The 23,740-nt window shown below is 43.9% G+C and overlaps 1 protein-coding gene across 1 annotated transcript; it reads left to right on the forward strand.

Annotated features, from left to right (window-relative positions):
- The first annotated feature begins 2,352 nt into the window (after positions 1-2,352).
- On the forward strand, positions 2,353-7,874 carry ECHDC3 (enoyl-CoA hydratase domain containing 3). Its single transcript, XM_054287553.1, has 5 exons — positions 2,353-2,480; positions 2,561-2,682; positions 4,809-4,906; positions 5,744-5,944; positions 7,417-7,874. The coding sequence occupies exons 1-5, from the start codon at positions 2,353-2,355 to the stop codon at positions 7,744-7,746; spliced, it is 879 nt and encodes a 292-aa protein (XP_054143528.1). The 3' UTR covers positions 7,747-7,874.
- Positions 7,875-23,740: the final 15,866 nt, after the last annotated feature.

Below are 23,740 nucleotides of genomic sequence, written 5' to 3' on the forward strand. Positions count from 1 at the left end.
GAAAGTTTTTTCAGTACTTTCTCAGAGAAAGTACTTTCCCCCCTAAATGCACTGGGGAAACTGCAGCCAAAAAACAATCTGTAATGGGGGTGGGTGTGAAAGGAAACATGAGCTTGTCAATCAAAGTTAAAAAGAACTGAATTTCCAGAGAGCTGGAAACACTATATAAAAAATAAGCTTTTTGGAGAAGACCACAAAAATATTCTTTCCTCAGAAATGGACAGAAAATGGAAAAGCAGATGGAGAAAGAGAAGGAACTGGAAGAAAAAAAAATCAGGTGATATTCACAAATTTGAAAGAGGTCAGTGGTCACAGTTTCAGAGGATTGGGAACTCCTCCCAGAGCAGCACACACGTTGTGTTCTCAGTGTACTCCCTTGGCAAACCAAGCAGGGACTTTGAAACTGCTGAGATCTATATAAGATGATCTCATTTGCTTCTAAATGGGAATTTTCAATTATTTTTTTCTGCAAATTCCTACTGCATATTAAAAGTAAATTTTGGAAGAACACTTCAGTGAATGACCATGAGGTACAAACAACCGTGAGAAAAAGAAAATGGTCATGTGGGGAAAGCCCAGAGCAGAATTAGCTCTCAGGTCTGACAGTGACCTTCAAAATGTAAAATGTAAATAAATATACTGAAAAATGTAAATAAATATACATAAACCTACTGTGCCTCTTGCTATAGAGCCACAAAGCCCAGGAATCTGAGGGGTCATTGTGTTAGGCAACATAAATACAGTAAGCAGAAAGTGCATCTGCACACTGAGCTGTTAGTATCTGTGTAAGTAAATATATTGCTAAACACAAAATTCAAATGGTTCTTTTATGAGGCTGATGCTCACAACTGAGAAGCCTCAATTGCCACTACAGTCCAAAAAGCTGCAGGGGTTCAACACACACTGACAAAAACTGGAGACACATCTGGGAACCCACAAGTACTTTGCAACAACTCACAAAAACAGGGAGATCAGGAAGCAGGAGCACAGATTTACATTTACAAGGAGCACATGCTGCCCATAAATCTGTTCCATTTTAGGGTACCTGTATCATGTGGAAAAAGGCTGCTTGGTCTTTTGGCTTGTAACATCTCCTGCCAGATGAGATTGTTCCCCAGCTGCCTCAGCCACACGGCTGCCTCTCTTTTAGCTTGACTTTTGGAACACAGGTGAGGAGAAGCATAAGCAATATTCAAGAAGAGCTTGTGAATATACCTGTAAGTCTCTAAAATACTCTGAATTTTAAAATTACATTTGAAGTTTAAAATCACCAAACCACTTCTTAAAATCTCATTTGCCTTTTTTTCTTCTTGAATGCATCATATGGACTACAGACTGACTCTGTAGAATCAATTAGAACACACAAGGCATTTCCCATTACAATTTCTAGATGATGAATTCCCAGTGAATAAATTATGATCTTCTTAGCTCCCAAGTAGCCCTGCAGAACTGAATGTCACCTCATGCCAGTTACTCTGGGCCTCAAAGCCATGTCATTTTCTCTGCATGACACCACTGTTCTCTCTGTCATGACAGATCCCACCCCAGTGCCACTGACGTTTGCTCAGCACAGTCCTAATCTCCATCCCACAAATGCAGGTGCTCAGTGGAATCTGAAGAAATTATCCCATTTCTGAGTGCTCTCCAACACCCCAGCTACTCATTAATGATACCACTGCCCACCCCTGCCTTCCTGCAGGAAGGACCGAGGGAGGCTCTGTGTGGATGTTCTGTTCCAGGAATGATGTGTCCAGCAGCACAGGGACACTGGTGAGCCACACCTCGAGTGCTGTGCCCAGGTCTGGCCCCTCAGCTCAGGAAGGGCACTGAGGGGCTGGAGAGTGCCCAGAGAAGGGCAATGGGGCAGGGGCAGGGGCTGGAGCACAAGGCTGAGGAGGAGCAGCTGAGGGGGCTCAGCCTGGGGAAAAGGAGGCTCAGGGGGACCTTTTCACTCTCTGCACCTCCCTGACAGGAGCCAGGTGGGGGTCAGGCTCATCTTCCGGGCAACCAGCGACAGGACGAAGGGATATGATCTGAACTGTGACAGGAGAGGCTTGGGTTGCACATTGGGAAGAATTTCTTCGTAGAAAGAGTGACTGGACATTGGGGCTGCCCGGGGAGGTGGTGGAGTCACTGTCCCTGGGGCTGTATAAGGAAACCTGGCCTTAGTGCCATGGTCTGGTTGTCAATGTCTGTTAGGTCATAGGTCGAACTCGATGGCCTCGGCGGTCTTTTCCAACCCAGCAGATTCCGTGACCCGGTGCCCCGGCAGCAGCACCACGCCGGGCTCGGGTGTCGCGGAGCTCCGCCCGCCCGGCCCGCTCCGCCCCTGTCCGGCCCGACCCCGCAGCGATGGCGGCCCGGCTGTGCCGGCTGCGGAGGCCCCTCACGGCCGCCTTCAGCAGCGCCGCGGCCGCGGGGGCCGGGCAGGCCCCGCCGGCGGAGCCGCTGACGGAGCTGCGGCAGGCGGGGGGCGTGCGGTGAGCGGGGGCTCCGGGGGCTCCGGGACGCGTTCGGAGCTCGGTGAGCGTAACCCCGCCGTGTTTCACGGCTTTTGCAGCACCATCGTCCTGAACAACCCGCAGCGGCGGAACGCGCTGTCGCTGCCCATGCTGCAGAGCCTGCGGCGGGACCTCCTGCACGACGTCAAGAGCCGGGAGCTGCGCGTCATCGTCATCGCGGGTACCGCGGCACCGGCCGGGCACAGGGACACACACATAGCGGAGCCGAAACCCAAACCTCGCTGGGAAGAACGGGAAACGGGGCGGGAAGGGACCTGTGTGCTTCCCTAAGGCTCCCGCGGCTGTCAGTGCCCGGCAGGCCTCCCCATCACGCTCTTCCTCTGTACTCACCCCAGCTTCCCCTTTCCTGTACTTAATTCCTCATTCCTAACTCAGCACTAACGACCGAATAGGGTTTTGTTACGCTTTTGGTTTTAGCCGACATGTCTAAGCATTAACGCGTTTCAAAATGTTAGCACTGAATTCAGTCGGGGTATGGCATCCTAGGGTCAGGGTTAATTGGTTTTAAGATTGTATGGAAGGAATACTTTAAACAGAACAAAAGCCAAACCAAAAAGTTCTAGGAGTTAGCAAAGTAAAGCATTAACATCCCCACACAGGGGTTTTGTGCAGGAACAGGCAAAGGTAGGGTGGCGCTTGTTGCCCTGTTGACAGGTAGAGACTGTGGTGAAAAACAAGGTTTCTGTAAATCAAGTGCTCTGCTTCCCTGCTCTGAGCCAGGATCAGCCCCATCATTTGGTTTGTCAGAACTATTTTTAAAAACACTCCAGTGAAGAGAGACTGCGATATCAATACCACAGACACCAGTGATCCACAGATGTAAAACAGCCTCTCCCAGAGCCTGTTACAGTTTCCTTCCATTTGCATATTAAGCTGTAGAGTTCTTAAAGATAATGAAACTTGAGATATACTTAAGTCATCTTTTTTTTCCTCTTGCTATTTTAAGATAACCTTCCCTTTCCCCCCTTCCAGACATCTCAGGTAAATTGGTTTATTAATTTAGGATCATGCTGTTTCCTATACATAGGGGAAAACTCTGTGTATTAGGGCACACACACAAGAGTAGAAGAGAGCTGATTTCACAGGGGTGAGTTTAAATATACATATTCCTCATTTCAAACAGCAATTAGAAATTTTGCAAAACACTGAAGGCTCTTCTTTGGGAGTACAGTGCTCTGGGAGTTTGTGAGCACAATTGATTTTAGTTTTTTAGAAATTGCACATTCCTGTTTATTTCTAATTTCCCTGCAGAATAAAACACAACAGAAGAAATTGCAAGAAAATAAAAGATTGCTCAGAGAATTCTTTGGGCCTTTAACACAGACTTTGCAGTGGATTCTTCAATGAGGCTCAAATTAATGTAATTCATCTCCAGATATATTTTGCCAACCCCCTGAGCTGACTGACAATTGTCTGGTTATTTCTGGATAGATTTTGTCCCAATAACCTGGTTCATAAGAAACAAATCCATTGGTAAGGTTTGATCTGCACAGGTGTAGCTGGAAATATCACATCCATACAAATATCTGAGAAGTTCTGAAGGACTGGAAAACATCACATTGGTTCATTCTATGGCAGGTACTGACATGGCAAAGGAAAACTGTTGTAAAGATTGTGGACCTGTATCGAGTGTTCTGATCTTAGCAAATCCAAAGTTTAGTTCCACAGAAATCTCCTCTTTTGCTGCCCAAACCCTAAATATGCTTTTGGGGGTTTTCTGTAGATGACAGTTTAGTAGTGGAGAAAACACTCCAACAACCCTTCTGGTTCTCCTGTAGCAGAATAACCTTTTTTCTTTCTTTTTCCATTGTGACCTTCAGCACTGTGACAGAAAAAATACTGATGCTTACTTAGCAAAAGTTAATAATTAATTCTGGGTACAATAAATAGAGACTAAGTATATTTATCAGTCTGAGAGCAGAGCACTCCAGCCTTGCTCCAGCTGATAAGCTTGTGTTGTACTGAGGAGCTGTTTTGAACATCCTTACACAAAACTGGGCTCAGAGGTGAAGTGCATTCTTTCTAACTGAGTTAAGTGTAATGGAAGTAAAATGAGACCTTGAAAAGTGGTAATGGGTGTTACTGTGCTCAAATGTTGCACTGCAGCAATTTAAAGTTACCCTAAAACCCAGAAGGAAATATTTTAGAATTCTGTTCAAAACTCCCTTCCCAAACTCCTTTTTGAACATTGACATGTCATTGACATCCCTTTAGCTGGGATACTGATATGCTCAACCCCTGATTTCTTTATTGCTTCAGACTGACTTTTCCTGAAATTCTTTGCAGCTAAAGGACCTGTATTTTGTTCTGGCCATGATTTAAAGGAACTGTCAAGTGAAGATGATGTGAAGCATCATTCCCAAGTATTTGAACTATGTGCAGAGGTAAGCAGTTCTTGAGTGTCTCTGCCATTGCCTGCTGTTAAGAGCAAGCATTGGTTTAAGGAGGGACAGCATTGGTCATCTGCTTGCTGAAGTACAGATTATTCCTTCAGATTCCTTGATTTTTGCTGCTCTGCTGTTTTAATGCCTGATCCTGGTGAAATGATGTTTGTTCTGGATTTCTCTACATGTACATAGAAGGGCTAGAATGGCAATGTGCATGTCTCCAACAATGGGCACAGTCAGGGTGTGTTCCTGCGTTTAGCCAGTGTTCCTTGCAGCTGACTATTTGGGCAAATTTGTCTTTTCTAGAAGTCTAGGGATAACCACTTTCACATCACTTGTGATCAAATGTTCTTTCCCAGCATTTATTTAGTTAAAAGTTCAGGATCAGCTTAAACAACTAGTACACAATCTGAAAGTAAGATGTGACTCACTGATTGTCCAAGTTCTTGTTAAAGAGCAGGTCAGGGAGGTGGGAAAGTTAAAGTGAATCCTAGAGCCTTTGGAGAGAATGGCAAAATCCCCTTTGATAGTGGTGGAGCTAGAATTTGACCCCTAGTCCTCCTCAGTGTGACAACAGTGAGTACTTGGAAACCTTTTGATCTAGTTGCTCCAGAAGTAATGATCTCTAAGACATTGCTGAGCCCATATTTAAGGAAAGCTGTAAAAGCCATGTGTGAAATCCACAGGCCCTTCATCATCCTTTCTTCAGAAAGGAACCAAGGTCCAACAGTTTGGGCTTTCTTGGTAAATAGAGAGGAAGGGACTTTTGATGGCTTCCAAAACAGGATTGTGTCACCCTGAATTTCCTTACTGACCCCTCTTTTGTGCATGCAGGTTATGACTTTAATCCAGAAGCTTCCAGTGCCAGTGATTGCCAAAGTGAACGGCCTGGCTACAGCAGCTGGCTGCCAGCTGGTGGCAAGCTGTGACATCGCAGTGGCCAGTGAGAAATCTCAGTTTGCTACTCCTGGAGTCAACATTGGGCTCTTCTGCTCCACACCAGCTGTGGCCTTGGGCAGATCTCTTCCAAGAAAGGTAAGCTTCCTTTCCAGATATTCTTCATAACTTTGCTTCATAAAGTTGGTTCCTGTGTTAGGAGTTTTAGTTCCATTGCCTGAACTTTATTTTCCTGCAGTGCAACATTCAAAATATTTTATTTCAAAAGGCATCTCCATAACTCTTTGGAGTGGGAAAAATACTAAAGGGTGAACTCTTGTTTAGGAAAGGCAGCTTTCTACTGATGTGACTCCAACCAGCACGAGCTCGTCCCAGCAGCCCCCAGCTCAGCAATCCCTTTCCTTTCCAACAGACAGCTCAGGGCTTCAGCCAATGATGTTCTCCCCTGAGGAGGAAACCCCTGCAAGTTCAGGATAACAGTCCCACCGAGGCATCAATTCTTGCCAGGCAATGACATTTCACTGCCAGCAGGATCTGCCTGGCTGTAGATCAAGATGCTTTAAATAGCATCTAAAACCCTCCTGTAGTGTCTTCCTGTTTTATGTCCTACTGATTGTGGCTGCACATCTCTCACTGCATAAAAAACTGTACAACCTGTAAAGCCAATTGGATTCATGCAGGCAGATGGTCCAAGCCCAGCAGGGCTCTGCTGGGATGCAGTGACTGAACTGCACACATCCCATTGCTGGATAAAAGCTTCAGCTTGAAATTTCCCATCTGCAAGGACATCCTGTTGAAACAGAGTCCATGGGGGATTTTTCCAAGGCTGCTCTCATGTGCAGTTGCAGCTGTTTCTGAGTTAGTATTTCTGGGCTGTAGGATTACCTTTTTAAAATGTGTGGGAAATGCTTTTCTCTGTGCCACTTTTCAAAGCAATGAGAATATTCCCTACAGTTCCCAGAATTGGTAATTTTTACTTTTTAACAAAAGAAGTTGCTATTGTTTGTAGCTGCCAGTACAAAGATGCTAATGAGGATAATCAGCTCTTATGATTTGGGCATTGGTCAATTGCTCCAGGAGTCTTGGAAAACTTTATTGATACATAGCATTGAATAGTCACTGAGTATTTAGGGGAATTTTTAGTCTCAAACCTCAAGCACCAGATGCTGGAAGCAGCAGGAGACTGAAATAATGTGGCTATATAAAGTCCATATTTAAAAACCACTCATACTAAACTTAAAACTAGGACAGGTGTTTTCAAAAACTGCACATATGCCCAGCTTAAAATACCAAGTTTAGTCATTTGACTTTGTAGATGATCCACTTCTCTTTTAATTCCTACAGCAATCACTAGAGATTGTGGGCTTTTGAGGAGAAACCCAGGGGTGTCAGCCTGGGACAGCTGGAAGCAGTGGGCAGGTTTGAAGAGACCAGCTTTAGACCCTTCTCTTTGCTGAGACCTCTTAACAGGTCCTTGGCAGTGTAAAAGACCAAAAAACTTAAATCATTTGTGAAAAGAATAACTTGTACTTGAAGGAGGAGGCTGAAATTCCCCAGACAAAGCAAAGCACTGAGTTGGGTTGACTTACTACAATATTTGTCCTTTTCAGGTGGCTCTGGAGATGCTTTTCACGGGTGAACCCCTCTCTGCCCACGAAGCGCTAATGCACGGGCTGGTCAGCAAGGTGGTACCAGAAGACAAGCTGGAAGAAGAGACCATGAAAATCTCTCAGAAGATATGTGAAAGCAGCAAATCTGTCCTGGCCTTGGGGAAGGCCACCTTTTACAGACAGATAACCCAGGACCTTGACACTGCTTACAAAATAACTACTAAGGTCATGGTAGATAATTTGACTTTGAGAGATGGGCAGGAAGGCATTGAAGCCTTTGTTCAGAAGCGAAAGCCTGTCTGGTCACACTCTCAGGAGGAGAAGAAATGAGTCCTGTCTCTAAACAAACCTTAGCTCTGCTTTATGATTCTTCACACAGTTGCCTTTGGGAACTATATTTTTATTCTTACTGAAAGTTAAATTTCTCTTCTTACAAATGCCAGACACAATAAATTTACTCTAAGTATGTAATAAATGTTAAGAAAAATCAAAGAAAATGGGTTTTCCTTGATAGCAGTGAATTTAATCTGTGGTTTTAAAAGCAACTCTGTGCTGCAAAAAGTTTAATGTGTCTCTGGTTACATATGGAGTCACAGGGGCTGAGGGAGAGCTCAGATCACCTTGTACAGAACCTCCCCTCCATAGTTCTGGATGAGAATTGATATTTATTGTTATTAACAGAGAATTGAAGGGCTTGGACACATTCCAGAGATGATGGTAGTGGGTATGATAATGGATTCCAGGACTGTTAGAGTGTTGCAGACAGAAGCCTGTAACACAGTTGTGCATTGCTCCTCATATCTTTCTGTGAACTGTATGTATCAGCAGTTTGTCCCCCACAAATCCTGATTTCCCACCATCAGTTCAGCTCCCAGCTCTAGGGTTTTGCTGACTGCAGGGAGGATGAGCATGGGTTGGGTGAAAGGCAGTGTCTTGCCCCAGCTGTACTTTTCAGGCTGGTGTTTGTTGGCAGGTCCATCCTTGTGCTCAAAGCTGGGCTTTTACAGCACTGGAGCAGTTCAGCCATGGATTTAAAGACTTGACAACTTCCAAAAGAAGGGGTTCAGCTGCACCACTGGGTAATCAGTTGCAACCCTCCAGGTGAATTTTTTATTAATATTCAGTCTAAGCCTTGAAGCAACATTTTCTGGCCACTCCCCCTTGTTCCATTATTTGGCATGATTGAGAAAGTTTAGCTCCATTATCTGTGTAACTCTTCAAGCAGTCTCAGGCTGCATGTAGACCACACTTAGATTCATTCCTCTGTGCTAGGCTGACAAGCCCTGCTTCCTCCACCCTCCCTGTAGGTCATGTTCTCTGGGAAACCAGTTTGGCAACCCTCCAGTAGACCAGTTCCAGTTTCTCCAGATCCCTTTTGTACTGGTTGTGCCACAGCTGGGCTGTATCCTAAATATGGCCTCAGCAGATTTGGGCAGAGGAGAGCAGAATAGGCCCCCTATTACAGCGACCTGAGTGGGTCACTGGGGTGGTGAGAGAAAGACGAGAATCTTGTTTCTTGATCAGAAGGCTGGATTTATTGATATATGATATATAATACATTATAATTATACTAAATAGAAATAAAGAGAGAAGTTGCAGAGCTGCTAAGCTAAGAATAGAAAGAAAAAGAATCTATAACAAAGTTGTGTCCAGGGACTCTGTCCCCAGCTTGCTCCTGTGATTGGCCCTTAATCATAAACATGGGAACATGAACCAATCACGGGTGCATCCTATTGCATTTCACAGCAGCTGAGAACAATTGTTTACATTCTCTTTCTGGGACCCTCAGCTTCCCAGAAAATGGACAAATCTGAAAGAAAGTATTTCTGTGGAAAAATGTCTGCGACAGCCCCCCTTGTGCTGGCCTGTGAGCAGTGCTCAGTGTGTGCTTTGTCTGCTCTGTGAGGAGAGTGCTCTGCTGCCTTGGATTCAGCCAGGCATCCCCTGGGAGCCCATTTCCAGCAGGACTGTGCTCTGCCACTCCACTCCTCACCTGTGCTGGTGTCCTGCACTGGTTGTTCTTCCCAGGTGAAGAAACTTGCATTTCTCCTTGGGTTGTGGTTTGGGTTGAAGCCAGGCCATCTGGGGTGGCAGCCAATGCCCCAATTGTGCAGAATCTGCAGATTTGCTGAGGATGTGTTACTGCTGGCTGTAGTGGATGAAAGGAGCCTTGGTATCAATCCATGGTGATCAGCATGGGATGATCTCCCAGCAAACACATCTTTTCTGAAGTTCCACACAGCCAAATCATGAGGGCTCATCCATCTCATCTTTAAACTGACATCTAAGCAAGACCACGTGAATCACAGTATGGATGGGCCTTTTTTCTTTGTTGACAGTAGAAGCAGCCTAAAGGGCTTGGTGCAGACCTGGATGTCATAAGTTAGATCAAATTAATCCTACCTATGGCTACTGAAAGTCCAGATGTGGAAATATCAATTATACAGTTCCACAAAGCAAGTCCCTTTTTCATCTACATGTTCAAAAGAACAAAATTTTCTGCTACAAGTTTTAATTTTAAGAAGGGAAACTTGAACTTTAATTGACCATTACACTGTTTCACATTGAATGTGAAAAATGTGCATCATTGGCACTAGCTGTTTTAAAAATAACAATTTTTATTGTTACCACCAGGAAAGATGGGTAAGTTTTTACAAACTCACCCAGTTTATATAGGTTAGAAACTGTTATGAGCAATTGTGAGATGGAAGAGTTAAATCTGGAGCCCAATAACCTTCATCATGTCCTTTCCAATGCAGTAAGATGCTGCACTTAGCCTCTGTTCCCACACGCTGCTCTAAAAGCATTAGGAAAGAGTAAATTGTTTTTAAAAATATTTATATTTAATGGCTATCTTGCAGCTACTCAGCAAATCTCAACTGGCTCTTTTGTTCCAGGCTTTTAGAAATAAGTACATTATCTGATTTTTGCAGAACAGTGCCCTTTCCAGCTAACTGCAGTAATAAAATGGTTTCACTGGCCATCTTAAAGCATGAGTGACAGTTTAGATGAGCACATTGTTTCAGAAATTCAGAAATTCTTCTACAGCTGATTGCCATCTACAGGGTTTGGCATTATTATTAACTCCATTCAGACCTTGAAGAGAAAATATACTTTGTTTTAACTCAGTTTTCATAATATTTGTACTATTTCATGTAGTAAAGTAATTATGTAATAATAGAATTATAGGATCACCCTAGAATGGTTTGGGTTGGAAGGGACTTAAAGACCTTCTAATTCCAACCCCATGGCAGAGACAACTTCCACTAGAGCAGGTTGCTCCTGAAAACTTCCAGGGATGGGCCATCCACAGCTTCTCTGGAAAACATGTTCCAGTGCCTCACCACCCTCAAATTAAAGAATTTCTTCCTAATACCCAACCTAAACCTACCCTCTTTCAGTTTCAAACCACTCTGCCTTGTCCTGTCAGTAGTGCTTTTGTAATTAGCAATCATCAGTTCTAAAAACGTTGGTTTCCACAGAGCATTTCCCTCTTGCTTGAACACTAGACAGAAAAGCTTCAGAAGGTTTTATAACATTCCTACACTGGCCCCAGAAGACTGACAAAACAACTTAATTTTTCATTTCTGACTTGCATGGGCTTTTTATTTTTGCCCACATCTGCCCTTATTGTTTAATTTAATGGATTTACAGGCTATTCCTGGGAAACAGAGCAGCTCCAGGATTGTTAATTAAGTACTACAGTCAAGAAACAGCAAATCAAATGATAGATTGGGAGCCTTATCACCCTGTTTATCTGCTGCCTGAGGGAAGAGTTTGTCCCAAAATAGCAGAGATGCTATCCCTTGTCACCCCCTCCATTTTTATTAAAGAATCTCTCTGCAGAGAAGTCTGCCAGGTAATTAGCCTAGTTTCAAGTCACCCTAACAGCATGTGGCTCTGGAAACCAAGTGCAAGTCCATCTGCACACAGCCTCTAGGATGCAGCTTATCCTTGGAAATGACAACAGGGACACATTTTCTATCCACATATACAGGAACAGCTGGAATGGAAACCAGTCATGATATACAAGCAAGGAATTGCCAGCATGAATGGAATGAACTGCCTCAGAGTCCATGGAGGCCTTAGAATGGCTTTGAGCACTTACCTGGATATTTGAGAAAAGATACAAAGGCAAAATCTAGAGGATATGATTGTTTTACTTGGGATGTAGCTTCAGGCTCCCCTCATGAACAAGACAAGTGAAAATCCAGGGAGCAGTGACAAATAACACAAGGCACAAAATTATTCCTTATTCGTGGACCAGGCAATGACCTGCCTCACCACATCACCTGGGGAATATGTCCTGAAAGTAGAGTTAAACAGAAGACATGGGTAATGGGCAAGGTATTTATACCCTCTGTGCTCCACAGAGCCCAAAGACAGCTTTTATAAGCTTTTATATAAACTTCATGGAGTTTCCTTAAGGCCACCCAACCAGAATTCAGCAGACTGGGTAAGAATTAGTTTGGGGTTGGTTTGAAGTAATTTCCTGTAGCTATGGAGGAGAGAGTTGGAAAATACGTCCTACAAAGGTCCAAAAAGCTGGATGCAGTTCACATTAAAAATACATGGCTACCTCAGTGGCAGGAGTCAGCAGAAGAGTTTTTACCACCTAACTCATGATTTGTGAGCATTTGGAAGGCAGCAGTGTGTCCTTCACAGAACAGCCTCTGGGTAATTCCTGTGCTGTCATTCCTGTATTGCAGGTGGGGAATTGAGGCCAAGTGTGCTGAGCCTGAGGTCTCCTGGTGAGCCCGTGGCACTGTGGCAGTGGCACTGGGAATGCTGACACCTGCTTCTTGCATTTCTTCAGCAACAAAGTTTCTGGGGAAATCAGCAGAAATGCAGGATGACGGTGTGCCCTGAAGTGACTGCAGAGGCTTCTGAGCAGGAATTATGAGCTACTGCATCAAAGGCCTCTTGCTTGACATTTATTGGCTTTTTGATGAATGTTGGGGTAATTCTACTGTCAACAGTTTCTCATTAGAAGCCTGGCAATGTACTTTCTGACCATTATCTCTCTCAATATCACACTGTGTTGCTACAAAGAGCAGGGGTTTTATGTAAAACCCATCTATCTCTGTAGCTGCAAACTTTTCTCATAATTCTACATTTAAATAATCTTGTGGAAATGCTGGCTGCTGTATCTGAGCAATAAGGAGACTAGACAAATGGTTAAATTTCCATGAAGACCTAAAGCTATAGGACAAATCTCATACTGCAATGAGTAGGATTCATTTGTCTTGATTCCACTGGCACTGCACCTCAATTATACTAATTCTGAATTTCACTGCTGAATAATGCATTCCCATCCTGCTTTACACTTGCAGAGGAAGGAGAAAACCATCAGAGCTGTACATTTCTCACTCTCCACAGTGTGATGTACCACCTCCTGGGTGTTTATAGTCAGTATTAGGAATTATTTTTGTCAAAACTATAGATTTTCTAAAAATAAAATAGTAGAAATATACCCCTAATACCATTGTGTATTTGGAAAGGGGAAAAAAGTTCATTCACCTTTGATGTGTCCAATGTAGTAATTTTCATGCTATGAGTTTTAAAGCACTAACATTTCTTTTAAATATTTGTATCCTGGAGTCATGATAGTGGGAACATCATAGGGCTATTGTATATTTTATTGATTATGGTTGTTATAGACAAAGAAACTAAAACAGAACCAGATGATAATTAATGGAATTTCTACTACTAAAATGTGTTTGATTAATGATTAATTTTCATAAGCTTCTTAATATGAGAGTTTTCAATTTTCCCTCCTAGAGGCAGGATGGTGTTTTCAGCCTGCCAAAACCAAGACTTGTAATGCTGTGGACTCTAACTAAAAGCAAACTTTCCCACCAACTCTTTAGCCTCACTTTGATGGCAGTGCAGATGAACCTGTTGGATTTAACACAGATTTAGGTCTCCATCATCCTAGGGAATGGGAACATCCCCTCCCAGAAATGCAGCACAGGTATGGAGGGCAGTGTCTGAGGCTGTCCCTTGCCAGGAGCTCTGATGCAATGGGCCATGTCTGAGGGAGCAGAAGCAGCTCTGCTTCCTGAAGGAGTTTTTAAGGACACATTCCCTGCACTAAGGGAATGTTGACATTCAGGCTGCCTCAGCTGCTGATGACAGAGAAGGCGTGAGGTCTTCCAAAGTGGCACTCAGGTTTTATTCCAGACCTGTCCTCCTATAAACAATTACAGTGGATGAAATCATGTTTGGAAAGATGAGTGATGTTTTCCCTGTCCACTCTGCCCTGTCAGCATCAAGGATAAAGTGAAATATGTACCTGCTTTGGTCGTCTCCACTTCCTGGCCCAAAACCATTCTCGGTGTAGACAGTGAGTGATGCTTCTGGAAAGAAACAATAAAGAATTAGTAAATCATATATAGAACACAGGGGAAAGGAAAAAGGAAATGAACACATGAAGTCATTCTTCTAATGTGGTCTTCAGTCTAGATAGGAATATTTTGTTTCTTGTACCTGCTTAATGAAATACACCCTTCATGCCAATAAAACTTTTATCATCAGTTGTTTAAGGGAGTTAATCCTATTTTTAAAAAATCCCCATTCTGAAGGTTAGGATATTGTAGAAATATAGACATGGTGAATAATTCTGAGTTAATATCTCTTCTTTTTTAGGACCTCACTAGTGTGCTTTTTCTTTTTTTGTCTTTTGGTTTGGTTCTGAGACCTCAGTGTGAAGTCAGAACTTTTATTGAATTTTTTTCTCTCCTTCCTTGAGGGTTAATTTTGTTTTAATGAATGCTAAGATTCTCACATGACTCAACTACTCATTCTTACATGGCTCCACAAATCTGAGACATAACAGATGGAAGAGCAGGGTAATGAGAGAATTTGGCTCTCTGAAAGAAGGCTCAACAAAAGAAACACTGAGGTTTCCAGAGCACCCACACAGAGGACTGAAAAACTGACATAATTAACCCCTTTTTCTTTGGGACCATGCAAAGATGACCAGCCCCTTATTCATTAGCCTGAGACTATTATTAATTAGCAATACCACTACTTATTTTTACAGTTGCTATAATTAATGCTTTAACATATTTAATAAAATGACACCCCTAAAGTTTAGGAATTTAGGTTTTGATAACTCCTCCCCACTAATAGGCTTGGAAACTGGTCTGAATCACTGAAATCAGAAACCTTTGTTGCTTGAAATGGGGAATAACATTTATCTAGCAGCAAGAGAAGACTTCATCCTTTTATAGAGCCTATGAAAAAACACTTAGTCCCTACTATGTACTCATCACAGTAAAATGGAAGTTGTCAAAGATAGAAGTCCTTTTTCTTTGCTCTCTGTGGATGTTCCTGTAAGCTTTTAGTTTTTTTCCACATGAGCATTTATTCAGAGCAAGCAGCCTAAGAATATTTCCATTGACAGCCTGAAATCTTTATGAGGTACTGGATGGTTGAAATGCAGCACCAGTTTATTCAGTGCTCCTAACAAACACAAACACTGAATTTACCACAGGAAAAGTCAGTAAAGAGCCCAGTGACAGTTCATAGGCTAAAAACCCACCTAATTAAATGTCCTAGACCTTTCTGACCCATTCACTATAATATTTAAATATATTTCTGGATGTAATTTACTAGATAATTCTGAAACATAAATAAAAGGAAAAAATTTAAAGCCCTGGACAAAACAAACAACAATAACAACAGACAAAACCAAAAGAAATAAAGAATATTGATTTGCTTCCTGGCTTTCTCACAAAACTCCACTATGACCTTGGGCAAACTGACAGAGACAGAAAAGAAATGTGACTGTCCAGTCCAGCCTTCTGCTTATCACAGGTCATTGCTTCTGCCTACTTTACCCTCAAAAAACATTTGAATTGTAGCTTTGGGTGAGCTGAGTTATCTAACCTCATGATGAAAAAATATTGAAAAGCAAAAAAAAAGAAGATGCCAACAATGTGATCCATTCTCCTTGCAGTCAGGACTTGTGGTTTAGTTCTGCTTAGAATTAACCTGACTTCCAGCAGGGAACCAGAGCTGCCTTTTTGTGGGCTCAGGTAGAGCTTTCATATGTCAGTGGCTTACAGGTAAAATGGGCCTGATCACTGGGTGTTTTCATTGTTTTATTTCAGTTGTCCCTGTACAGCACAACCTCTACAGGGGAAATTTAGCTCTCATTCCCCATTCACTCCATGCCTTGCACAACCACTCACCAGGACTTGGCTTTGATGGGGGATGATTGATATCTGATTGATTGATTGATTGATTGATGTGTAGCATTTAAGTTACGACAGTGAGAAAGCACTTTCAAAAATCAAGCATTAACCCCAAAAATCTCTGTCTGAGGCAGGATCCTTCAGTGTTCTGCATATCCCTTGTTTGCCGTGGATCAGAGAACATCCCTTTGCAGCGAGGGCAGCGCACCCCGAGCTGCCGGCAGAGGGCAATGGCGGCTCACGGCTGGAAGCGGCTCCCGGAGCTGCCAGCCCGGTTTTCCTGCTGGATTGCTCCCAGGGAAGGAGCCCTGCTTTATTCCGAAAGGTACCCCGGGAGCCCCGCAAGTTAGGGCTCTAAGCTTTCTTATCCCGCTCTTCCTGCCTTTGCATCCTCACTGATTACAATGGAGGACCAGTGTCAATCTCATTCAAGACAGACAACTCGGTAAAAAATTCCAGGGAGATCTTTGGAAGCAAGAGAAGACCCTGTTTGCTTTCAGGAATACACCAGTGAGCAATGCAGCTGTGTCTGGGCAGCTGGACCTGTTAGGGAGAGTCTGTCTGTCCTGGCTTCCCTGGGGAGTCTGAATTTTAGATCCAAATGGGTCTGTGTGTTTTGGTTAGAGGTTCTGGGTGGAACAAATGATTCAGAAGGACCTTCCAAGGAGGCTGTGTCAGCAAGCCAGGTGGAAGAGGTGAGTGAAGAGTGACAGTCATGCCTCCGTGGCTCAGGATTTCAGGAGCAGGATCCAGAGGATGGGCATCCCAGCCAGAATGTCAGTGCTGCCTCTTCCAGCCACCTTAACAGGTGAACTAAGTGGCACCATCTCTGCTCTCCATGACTCAGTTTCCCCAGCTGTAAAGGAAGTTCTAAAGTTCTGTGTGACACACTAAAAGCAGTGAATGATGAGAATTAATCAGCTGTGCTACTCACAGCTTAGTGATGAACTAATGGTCTTGTCATTGCTGGCCCAGAGTCTGCTGGGCAGAGAAAAAACTGCTGAAGGTGTTAGTCCAGATGGAGTGTAAATGCCAAGGCACAGCAGGAGCTGTTGAAAAATAGCAATATTCTCTCAGGTCCTCTCCCAGCAGGAACAATATTCCAATTTCAATGCAGATATCCCACAGAGTCATTCCATCCCTCAGGCCAGGTGAGCACTCTGCAAGAGTCTGTGAAGGTAATCATGACACTGTTGTAAATATGAACAGATACAAATGCCAGGTGTCTCTGTCTGAGCCTCAGTTTTACTCCTGGCTTCAGGAACAGTAAGAGAGCACGATCACCTATCATGGGACTTTTAGTAATTGGAATTTCAGCCAATTCTCCCCAGATTCCCATACTGTAGAAGAAGGATTGGGGGCACATTCACTATTGAAAGCCACCACAGTGAGAGAAATCTGTAACTTTAAACACCAGTAGAGTGGGCTGTGCTGGAGCAGCAGAGGAATTCAAACAAACAACACTGAACGAGCAGCTCAGGAATGCAGTGAACCCAGCCAGGTCAGCAAGAGCACAGATAAGGTGGCAAGTGGGGTCCAGCCCAGCCAAACCTGCAGGAGCCCATGGCAGTGGGGTACAGGTTATGCCAGCTTCTGCACAACTCTCACCAGTGCACCGAGTGGAAGATGTAATTTAACTGCTTTGCCACATTTCACTACAAAGGCCCCACTCAGCCCAGCCAGTTGTGACTCAACACCTTTTCCAGCAGCCAGGTGTGCTCCCACAGAGCCAGGACAGGGGTCACCTGTGCTCTTGGCTTTGTTTTCCTCCTTCTGAGCTTTCCCTGACTGGGAGCAGCTGGTTCAGGCAGGAGCCATTCCAGACTATGTCCATCTGGAGCCACAGATATTGAGCCACCACCAGTGCCATCCCTAAAAGCAAACAACTGAAATTGCAAATGTTACCTCAGAGCGATAAGTAGCAATAACACAGACCTGGCAAGACAATATTTTAAGCCAAAAATGTGCTAAATAAATACTTTTGCAGCCTGTTTTGAATCTTTTCTTCAACAAAGTTAAAGTGTTGGTTTTCAGAAAAAACTTACATAATATCAGTTTTAAGTGAAGATATTTTTTTCCTTCTTAATTACAAACAAATTTTAAAGGTTTAAATGGAAGTTTATGCAATCATTTCCATATAAATTAAAAATTAAGAAGAAAAAAAAAAAACCAAACCTCCACCAAAACACTCTTTCATGTGGACAGAGGGTTCCTGTTAAGGCGGTGGTTGGTTGCATGGGTTGCATGCAGGATACAAAAATAGCTGCTAATTTAAGTTTATACTTATGCCATTAAGAAATCAGGTGCTAATGAGGCTGCTCGGGACTGAATCACAAGTGCCTGTGGCTATTCCATGACAGCTCTTCCAGGAGGTGTCTCCAGCAGCCATGAGTCAGATCCCTGCCTCTGCAGGAAACTCCCTACAGAGAAGCTGCCAGGTATGTCCTTAAAGGCAAAGGAGCCAGGGTTTTCTCAGGCTTTAGCACTTCCAACTGCAAGAACAGGTGACAGAGGCAGCTGGGAGTGAGTGTGGATAACAGCGGCCTGAGAGGTCTCTGTGCACTGGCACGAGCAGGAACCAGCAGCACGGCAAAGGTACAGCAGATGGCTGTGAGCCAGGTGTGTCCTGTTGGTCCTTGAATTGATGTTGGCTCTGCCACTCTTGTGATCTTGAGCACAGGCCTAGAGGACAGACTCTTCCCTGCCTGAATTAAAATCTTGCCCTCAGTTACCCTAGGCAAGGTTAATGACCATAATTTATTAAAAGGTCTATAATGACTTGTTAAATGATGTTGAAAATGGTAGTTGCATGAAAACAAGTTACAAAGTGTCCTGACAAACAAAAAGTTTGCCCTGTACTTTCTTTTCAATGGAACACAGCAGTTAAAAGAAATCCATTTGACACTTTTGGGGGCCAAGAACAATGTATGAACTATATATATTTGCATCTATCATATACATCCAGGTGTCCTATGCTGTTCTGTTTGTTTGTACCTCAAATGCAACTGTGTGATGGCTTCCTTCCCATCGTCTGCATTCCCTTGACAAGAACAGCACCCACAGCAGAGTCTGCATGGAAAGTGTTATGAACAAAAATTCGGTTAATATTTTTTTTGTGAGAAGAAGTTACAAAAAGGCAGCCAGATCACTGTCCCTGCCAAAGTTCTGCGTGTTTTGTTATTGTAATCACGGGTCGTTGTTGCTAATTGCTCCTTTTGTATCAGCAGAGCCTTGCCCGAGGCTAAATTGCACTTTTCCCAGAATAGTGAAGACACCTGAGAGGGTGAGGGGGGTTATGCAAAGTGACTCCAGGACCAGCATGCTGTGTGGGTCCCCCGCTCCGAATGTACTGAGAAAACCCCAAAACCAAGGAGCCAAATAAGAGTTGAGAGACTGGAGTGATGCCTGGATGTGAGGAGCGGAGTGCTGGGCCTGCAGAGATGCGGAAACCTTCATTGTTCCTCACCCTGTCTTCGAGAGCCCCCGGGCCAGGTCTGGGAGGAAGCGAGACTCAGACCAAACCAACATCTGACGGGGACACCACGCCCTAAAGGCTCCCACGAGGACTGGATTTCCCCAGCTCTGCCCCTGGTAGACAGAGCGGTGCTTATCCTCCTCTTCTGAGTCGTCCTGGGAGACACGACGGGAGCCTGCAGCCCCGCCGAGCTGCTCAGTCCTGAGCTGATCACTTTTAATAAAGGCATTAAAAAGGAGAAGAAGTCTCCTGGCCCTGTTTATTTCAGGAAGCACCAGGTGAACCCACTGTGAGCCTCCTCTCTCACTGCTGTGCCCCTCTAGGGATGTGCTCCCAGTGAAGCAGCGCCTTCCCTGTGAGAACCGGGACAGGATCCATAGGCAGAGCCCCCCAAGAGGCAGGGCTGGCAGCAGAGGAAGGTACACAGGGGACCTCACCTCTTCTGTCTGCACTGGTGTTATTCATAAAACACTTTCACAGCTATTGAAGGAAACCTTGGTATGACAGACTGGCAATGTTTCTTTGGCATTCACCATTTGCAAAGGCCCCTGCATGGCTAGGACTCAAAAAAGCCTCCAATGTTCAAATTATTTTCTCCTGTCCCCAGGGTCATTCTCTCTCCCTACCCTGTTGCAAATCTCCTGATATCCTGTGTCTGAAGCTCATGTTGCCGGCCAAAAATGATATCCAAGCCCAGAGCTAATTGTCTAAGCTCCTTCTAATGTTATAAAGAGGAAGAAAAGCTTCAAAAGATCAAAATCCCCAAAATGCTGGGAGGTACAGCCCTACCTACCTGCAGCTGGTAGGGAATGGATGTCTCAGAGCACTTGACCTTCATCAGGGAACTACTCAGGAGCTGGAGCCTGACATATTGTCCTAAGAATAGGAATATTTTCAAGAGTAGAACAGGGAGACTGTTGAAATCCATAGAAATTTTTAAAAATTTTTTTCATGTTATTTGCACTTATATGTAGTGACTTTGCACTTACTTAAGGGCCTGAATATTGCTCTTATCTTGATATAAGGCTTATTTGAATACTTCTTTTTTATTCTTAATTTGGGAAGGCCTTTCGCATTCCAGTTTGAGAGGTGCACATGGTAGCAGTGTCCTGACCTTAGACCAGACCTGTTAGTGAAAGATCTGGTACTGGCTGTCCCACTGCCTCTTCCATCTGTCTTTGCACAGCATCAAGGAAGAAAAGGGACAAAAACCCAGCAATCAAAAAATGTGCTTTCATCCCTCACTTTTAAGGGTGAGATTTCCTTTTTATGGAGAGATCTCTCAAATTATTTCCTATTGCAGCCTGATATTTTTAATGGTACCTTCTTCCACCAAAAGAACAAGTTATTCTGTAAAAAAGCCAGTTCTTTGCCTCTGCCAGCTGCATGCAAGTACAAAATCACAAAGCACTCACTTAGATGAAGTGAATACTTCATTAAACAATTAAGCAATAAGGCAGAACAAAGGCTGTGGTTTCCAGGCCCTGTTCTGTAATTGTATCCTGGAGCATTAGGAGAACCAGCACTCAAACACAGGGTTGCAATTTAGGTTAGGATTATCCTCTAATAGCCTTGTCCTGTGGGATTAGGGGCTTGCCACGATGGGGAGTTATTTTATCCATCAATGGCAATGCAAAATACATGACTTGTCCCTGAAGATCTGAAGGTGAGGATTTCCATCCCTATTTCCTCCTTTCACCTCCTTGTTGTAGTGCCTTGAGTAGAAGTTTTTATCTCTTTTACTTTCTGAACCATGCTGGGTATCCTCCAATCCAGTTTTTATGGAGGTACAGTCACAGAACCCAAGTTCACAAATAAATACCCCTGAGTATCCCCAAACACACTGTGGACACTCTTGAGGGACAATGAGGATGGAAAAACCTGTGAGTCACTCCTGGATAAGGTTGAGTTTGTGCTGAAGTCTTCTGTTCAATCATACAGCACGTGCACACCCTGCACTGCCATGGAAAACTGAGAGGCTCACAAAGAGATAAGGCACAAGTGGGTTTCTATGGCTGATAAGCAGAGACTGTTTGGACTGCAGATGAAATTCAGATGTCTAAAGTCCATCCACATTCTGCTACAGAAGTCTAAACCCCTTTCCCGATCCAGTAAAGGCCTGATTCAGCTCCTAATGAAATTACTGGGATTTGTTCCCCTGACTTGAAGTTGACCCTGGGCAGAGCCCACAAGCCCACCAGAATTCTTTTCCAGAATATCCTGAATGATAGTGGCAAGTCCTTCCCTCAAACATGATCTACAGGGAATCCCTCCATCCTGCTCTCCTCCTCCATAAACCACTCAGTCCTGCTGAAACAGAAAATACAGCTCCAATGCAAAATACAGCTTGCTGTATCACAGGACACCCTGTCCTTGGGAGCTGCAATTAAGATCATCCAGGCACATATCATGGGCCAATGGAATACCATTAGAAGAATTAACTTTCAGTTCTAAAAGAAATCAAATCAGAAATTAAAAAAAAAAGAGGAAAAACAATGAATAAATAAAAGAAAAAGAAAAAAGCACAAACCTCAAAACCCCACAGCAATTTAAAAATACAGGTTTGTTCCAAGAGAGCACAAAATACATATACTTGGAAATAAAGAGTTTTCTATATTTCTTTGATTCCAGTTGCACTTCTCTCCTTTGGAAATAATACAATTAATATTTAATTCAATTCAGTGACATATGTCCCTGCTCCCCACAGGAAAATAAGTAACATTAATTTCCAATTCACTGACACTGGAAAATAACCAGTTGTTTATAGTCATTGGGATGTATGGGAGAACAAACATCATTAAATGTCAGAAAACATATGTTTTAAATAGCAGAAGCCAAGGAACAGCTATTAAAATCAGGCCACCTTTAACCAGATACTGCAACACCAGGAGAAAGCTGTTCCATCCCCCTCTAAACAAAACACAGGAAAAGGGAAATATTTGCTCTCAGAGTAGGATCTGCTGAAGGGAAAGATGATAGATTAGATCTAACAGAAGATTTAGGAGCCAAAACTAGAATTTAGATGAAAGTGAGATACTAAGAGCCAAAAATACACCCCAGCTCTCCTTTCTCTCCCCCAGGTGAACTGCAGACAAAGCCTGAAGCAGCACAACTCATTAGGGAACTTCCTCTGCAGCCGTCTCCTCGTACCTGCAAATCCTGTCCCACCACTGAGGTGCACTGACACCAGAAGCAAGGAGAGGAGAGAAATTGGGTCTGAGTTTCTAGACAGCTCCCTGGTATGGCTGTGAAAGGAAAGGAAGAGGGACGTGGCTCCATGGAGACAGAAGCAGTAAGAAACCACCGTGGCAATGGAGAGAGTTCTGGGGAACGGGTATGTCCTGAGGCATGGGGGGGGTGGGGGTGCCGGCAGAGGGGACTGGGGACACTGAGCTGGTCCCTGCAGTGCAGGGAGGAGATGAGGTACTGAAAAGGGAAGGGACAGCAGGGAATCTGCATATCCAGAGGGCAGAAGGAAGACTGGGAAGGTTGGCTGGAGAGATGTTAATAAATACAGCTCACAGTGCCTCCAGCTCTGCTTCTGTACAGGCAAAGAACCACAGCTGCCTCAGGACCATTTCTCAATTAACTTATAACATAACCTGGAAATTAGATATTCTCCTAGTTTAATCACAAACTTAAAGGTGTTCCTAAAGAGTACCAAATAAATCCTGACTGTATCTGATCTCCATAGATCCTATCTTGACTGTTTTTCACAGCAAGTGATGCTATCTCAAGTGCTTGTCTAGGAAGTGCCCATCTAGAAGACTCCTTTGCCTCTGAACCACCAGACTGCTCAAACTCATCTCTCACTCTCCACACGCATACCCTGATCATCCAGGGGAGGGATGGAAGTTGCTCTGTGCAGCTCAAAGATACTCCTGTCCCTACAGCAATGGATCTGTTTTCAGATCTGTCTCCCTCATCCTAAAGTTTTTGTCCCACACCAGTCCAAACCAAATGCAAAAACATCTGGGTAAAAAAAAAAGATATGAACACTTCCCAAAAGCAATCACTGAATCATAGAACAGCCCAGGCTGGAAGGGACCTCAAAACATCATCAAGCCCAGTCTTTCATGGAGAAGGGAGCCTTGATGAGATTATGCAGCACCCTGTCCACTCACATCTTGAAAACCTCCAGCCCTATCTGGCTCCTTGGGGAGTTTGTTCCAGTCACTGTCCTCACCATAAAAAATATTTTTCATATAAAGATGAAACCTCTCCTTGAGCAATTTGTATTTATTGCCACTTGTCTTCTCCATGTGGCTCCTTGAGAAGAGAGAGCCTCCACTCTCTTTGCAGTCACCCTTTAAGTGCTGGAATACTCTGACAAGGTCTCCCCAAAGTCTTCTCCAGGCAGAGGAGACCTAACCGGTTCAGTCTTTCTTCACAGGGCAGGCTCTCCAGCCTTTTGATCATCTTGGTGGCCCTTCTTTGGACCCTCTCCAATGTGACTGTGTCCTGAATTGCACAGACCGGGGCCCAACACAGTACTCCAGGTGTGGCCTGGCCTCTAAAGGGTCCTTGGGTTATGCTGTCCCAGATGCACAACCTTGGTTCAATAAACCTCATACAGTTCTTGCTAGACCACCCTTGCAGCCCTTCCAGGTGTCTCTGCTAGACTGCTGTCACTTCCCACATCTCCACC

The sequence above is a fragment of the Melozone crissalis genome, unplaced genomic scaffold (assembly GCF_028551555.1).
Source record: "Melozone crissalis strain CALT ecotype California unplaced genomic scaffold, PUWL_Pcris_2 ptg000059l_1, whole genome shotgun sequence".
Taxonomy (NCBI): Eukaryota; Metazoa; Chordata; class Aves; order Passeriformes; family Passerellidae; genus Melozone; species Melozone crissalis.

What these genes read in the sequence shown, in the direction of transcription:
- ECHDC3 (XM_054287553.1), top strand. Translation starts at nt 2,353, where the DNA reads ATGGCGGCCCGGCTGTGCCGGCTGCGGAGGCCCCTCACGGCCGCCTTC. An exon ending in GCGCGTCATCGTCATCGCGG is followed by an intron (nt 2,683 to 4,808) that starts GTACCGCGGCAC and finishes AATTCTTTGCAG; the next exon opens with CTAAAGGACCTGTATTTTGT. An exon ending in GCAGATCTCTTCCAAGAAAG is followed by an intron (nt 5,945 to 7,416) that starts GTAAGCTTCCTT and finishes TGTCCTTTTCAG; the next exon opens with GTGGCTCTGGAGATGCTTTT.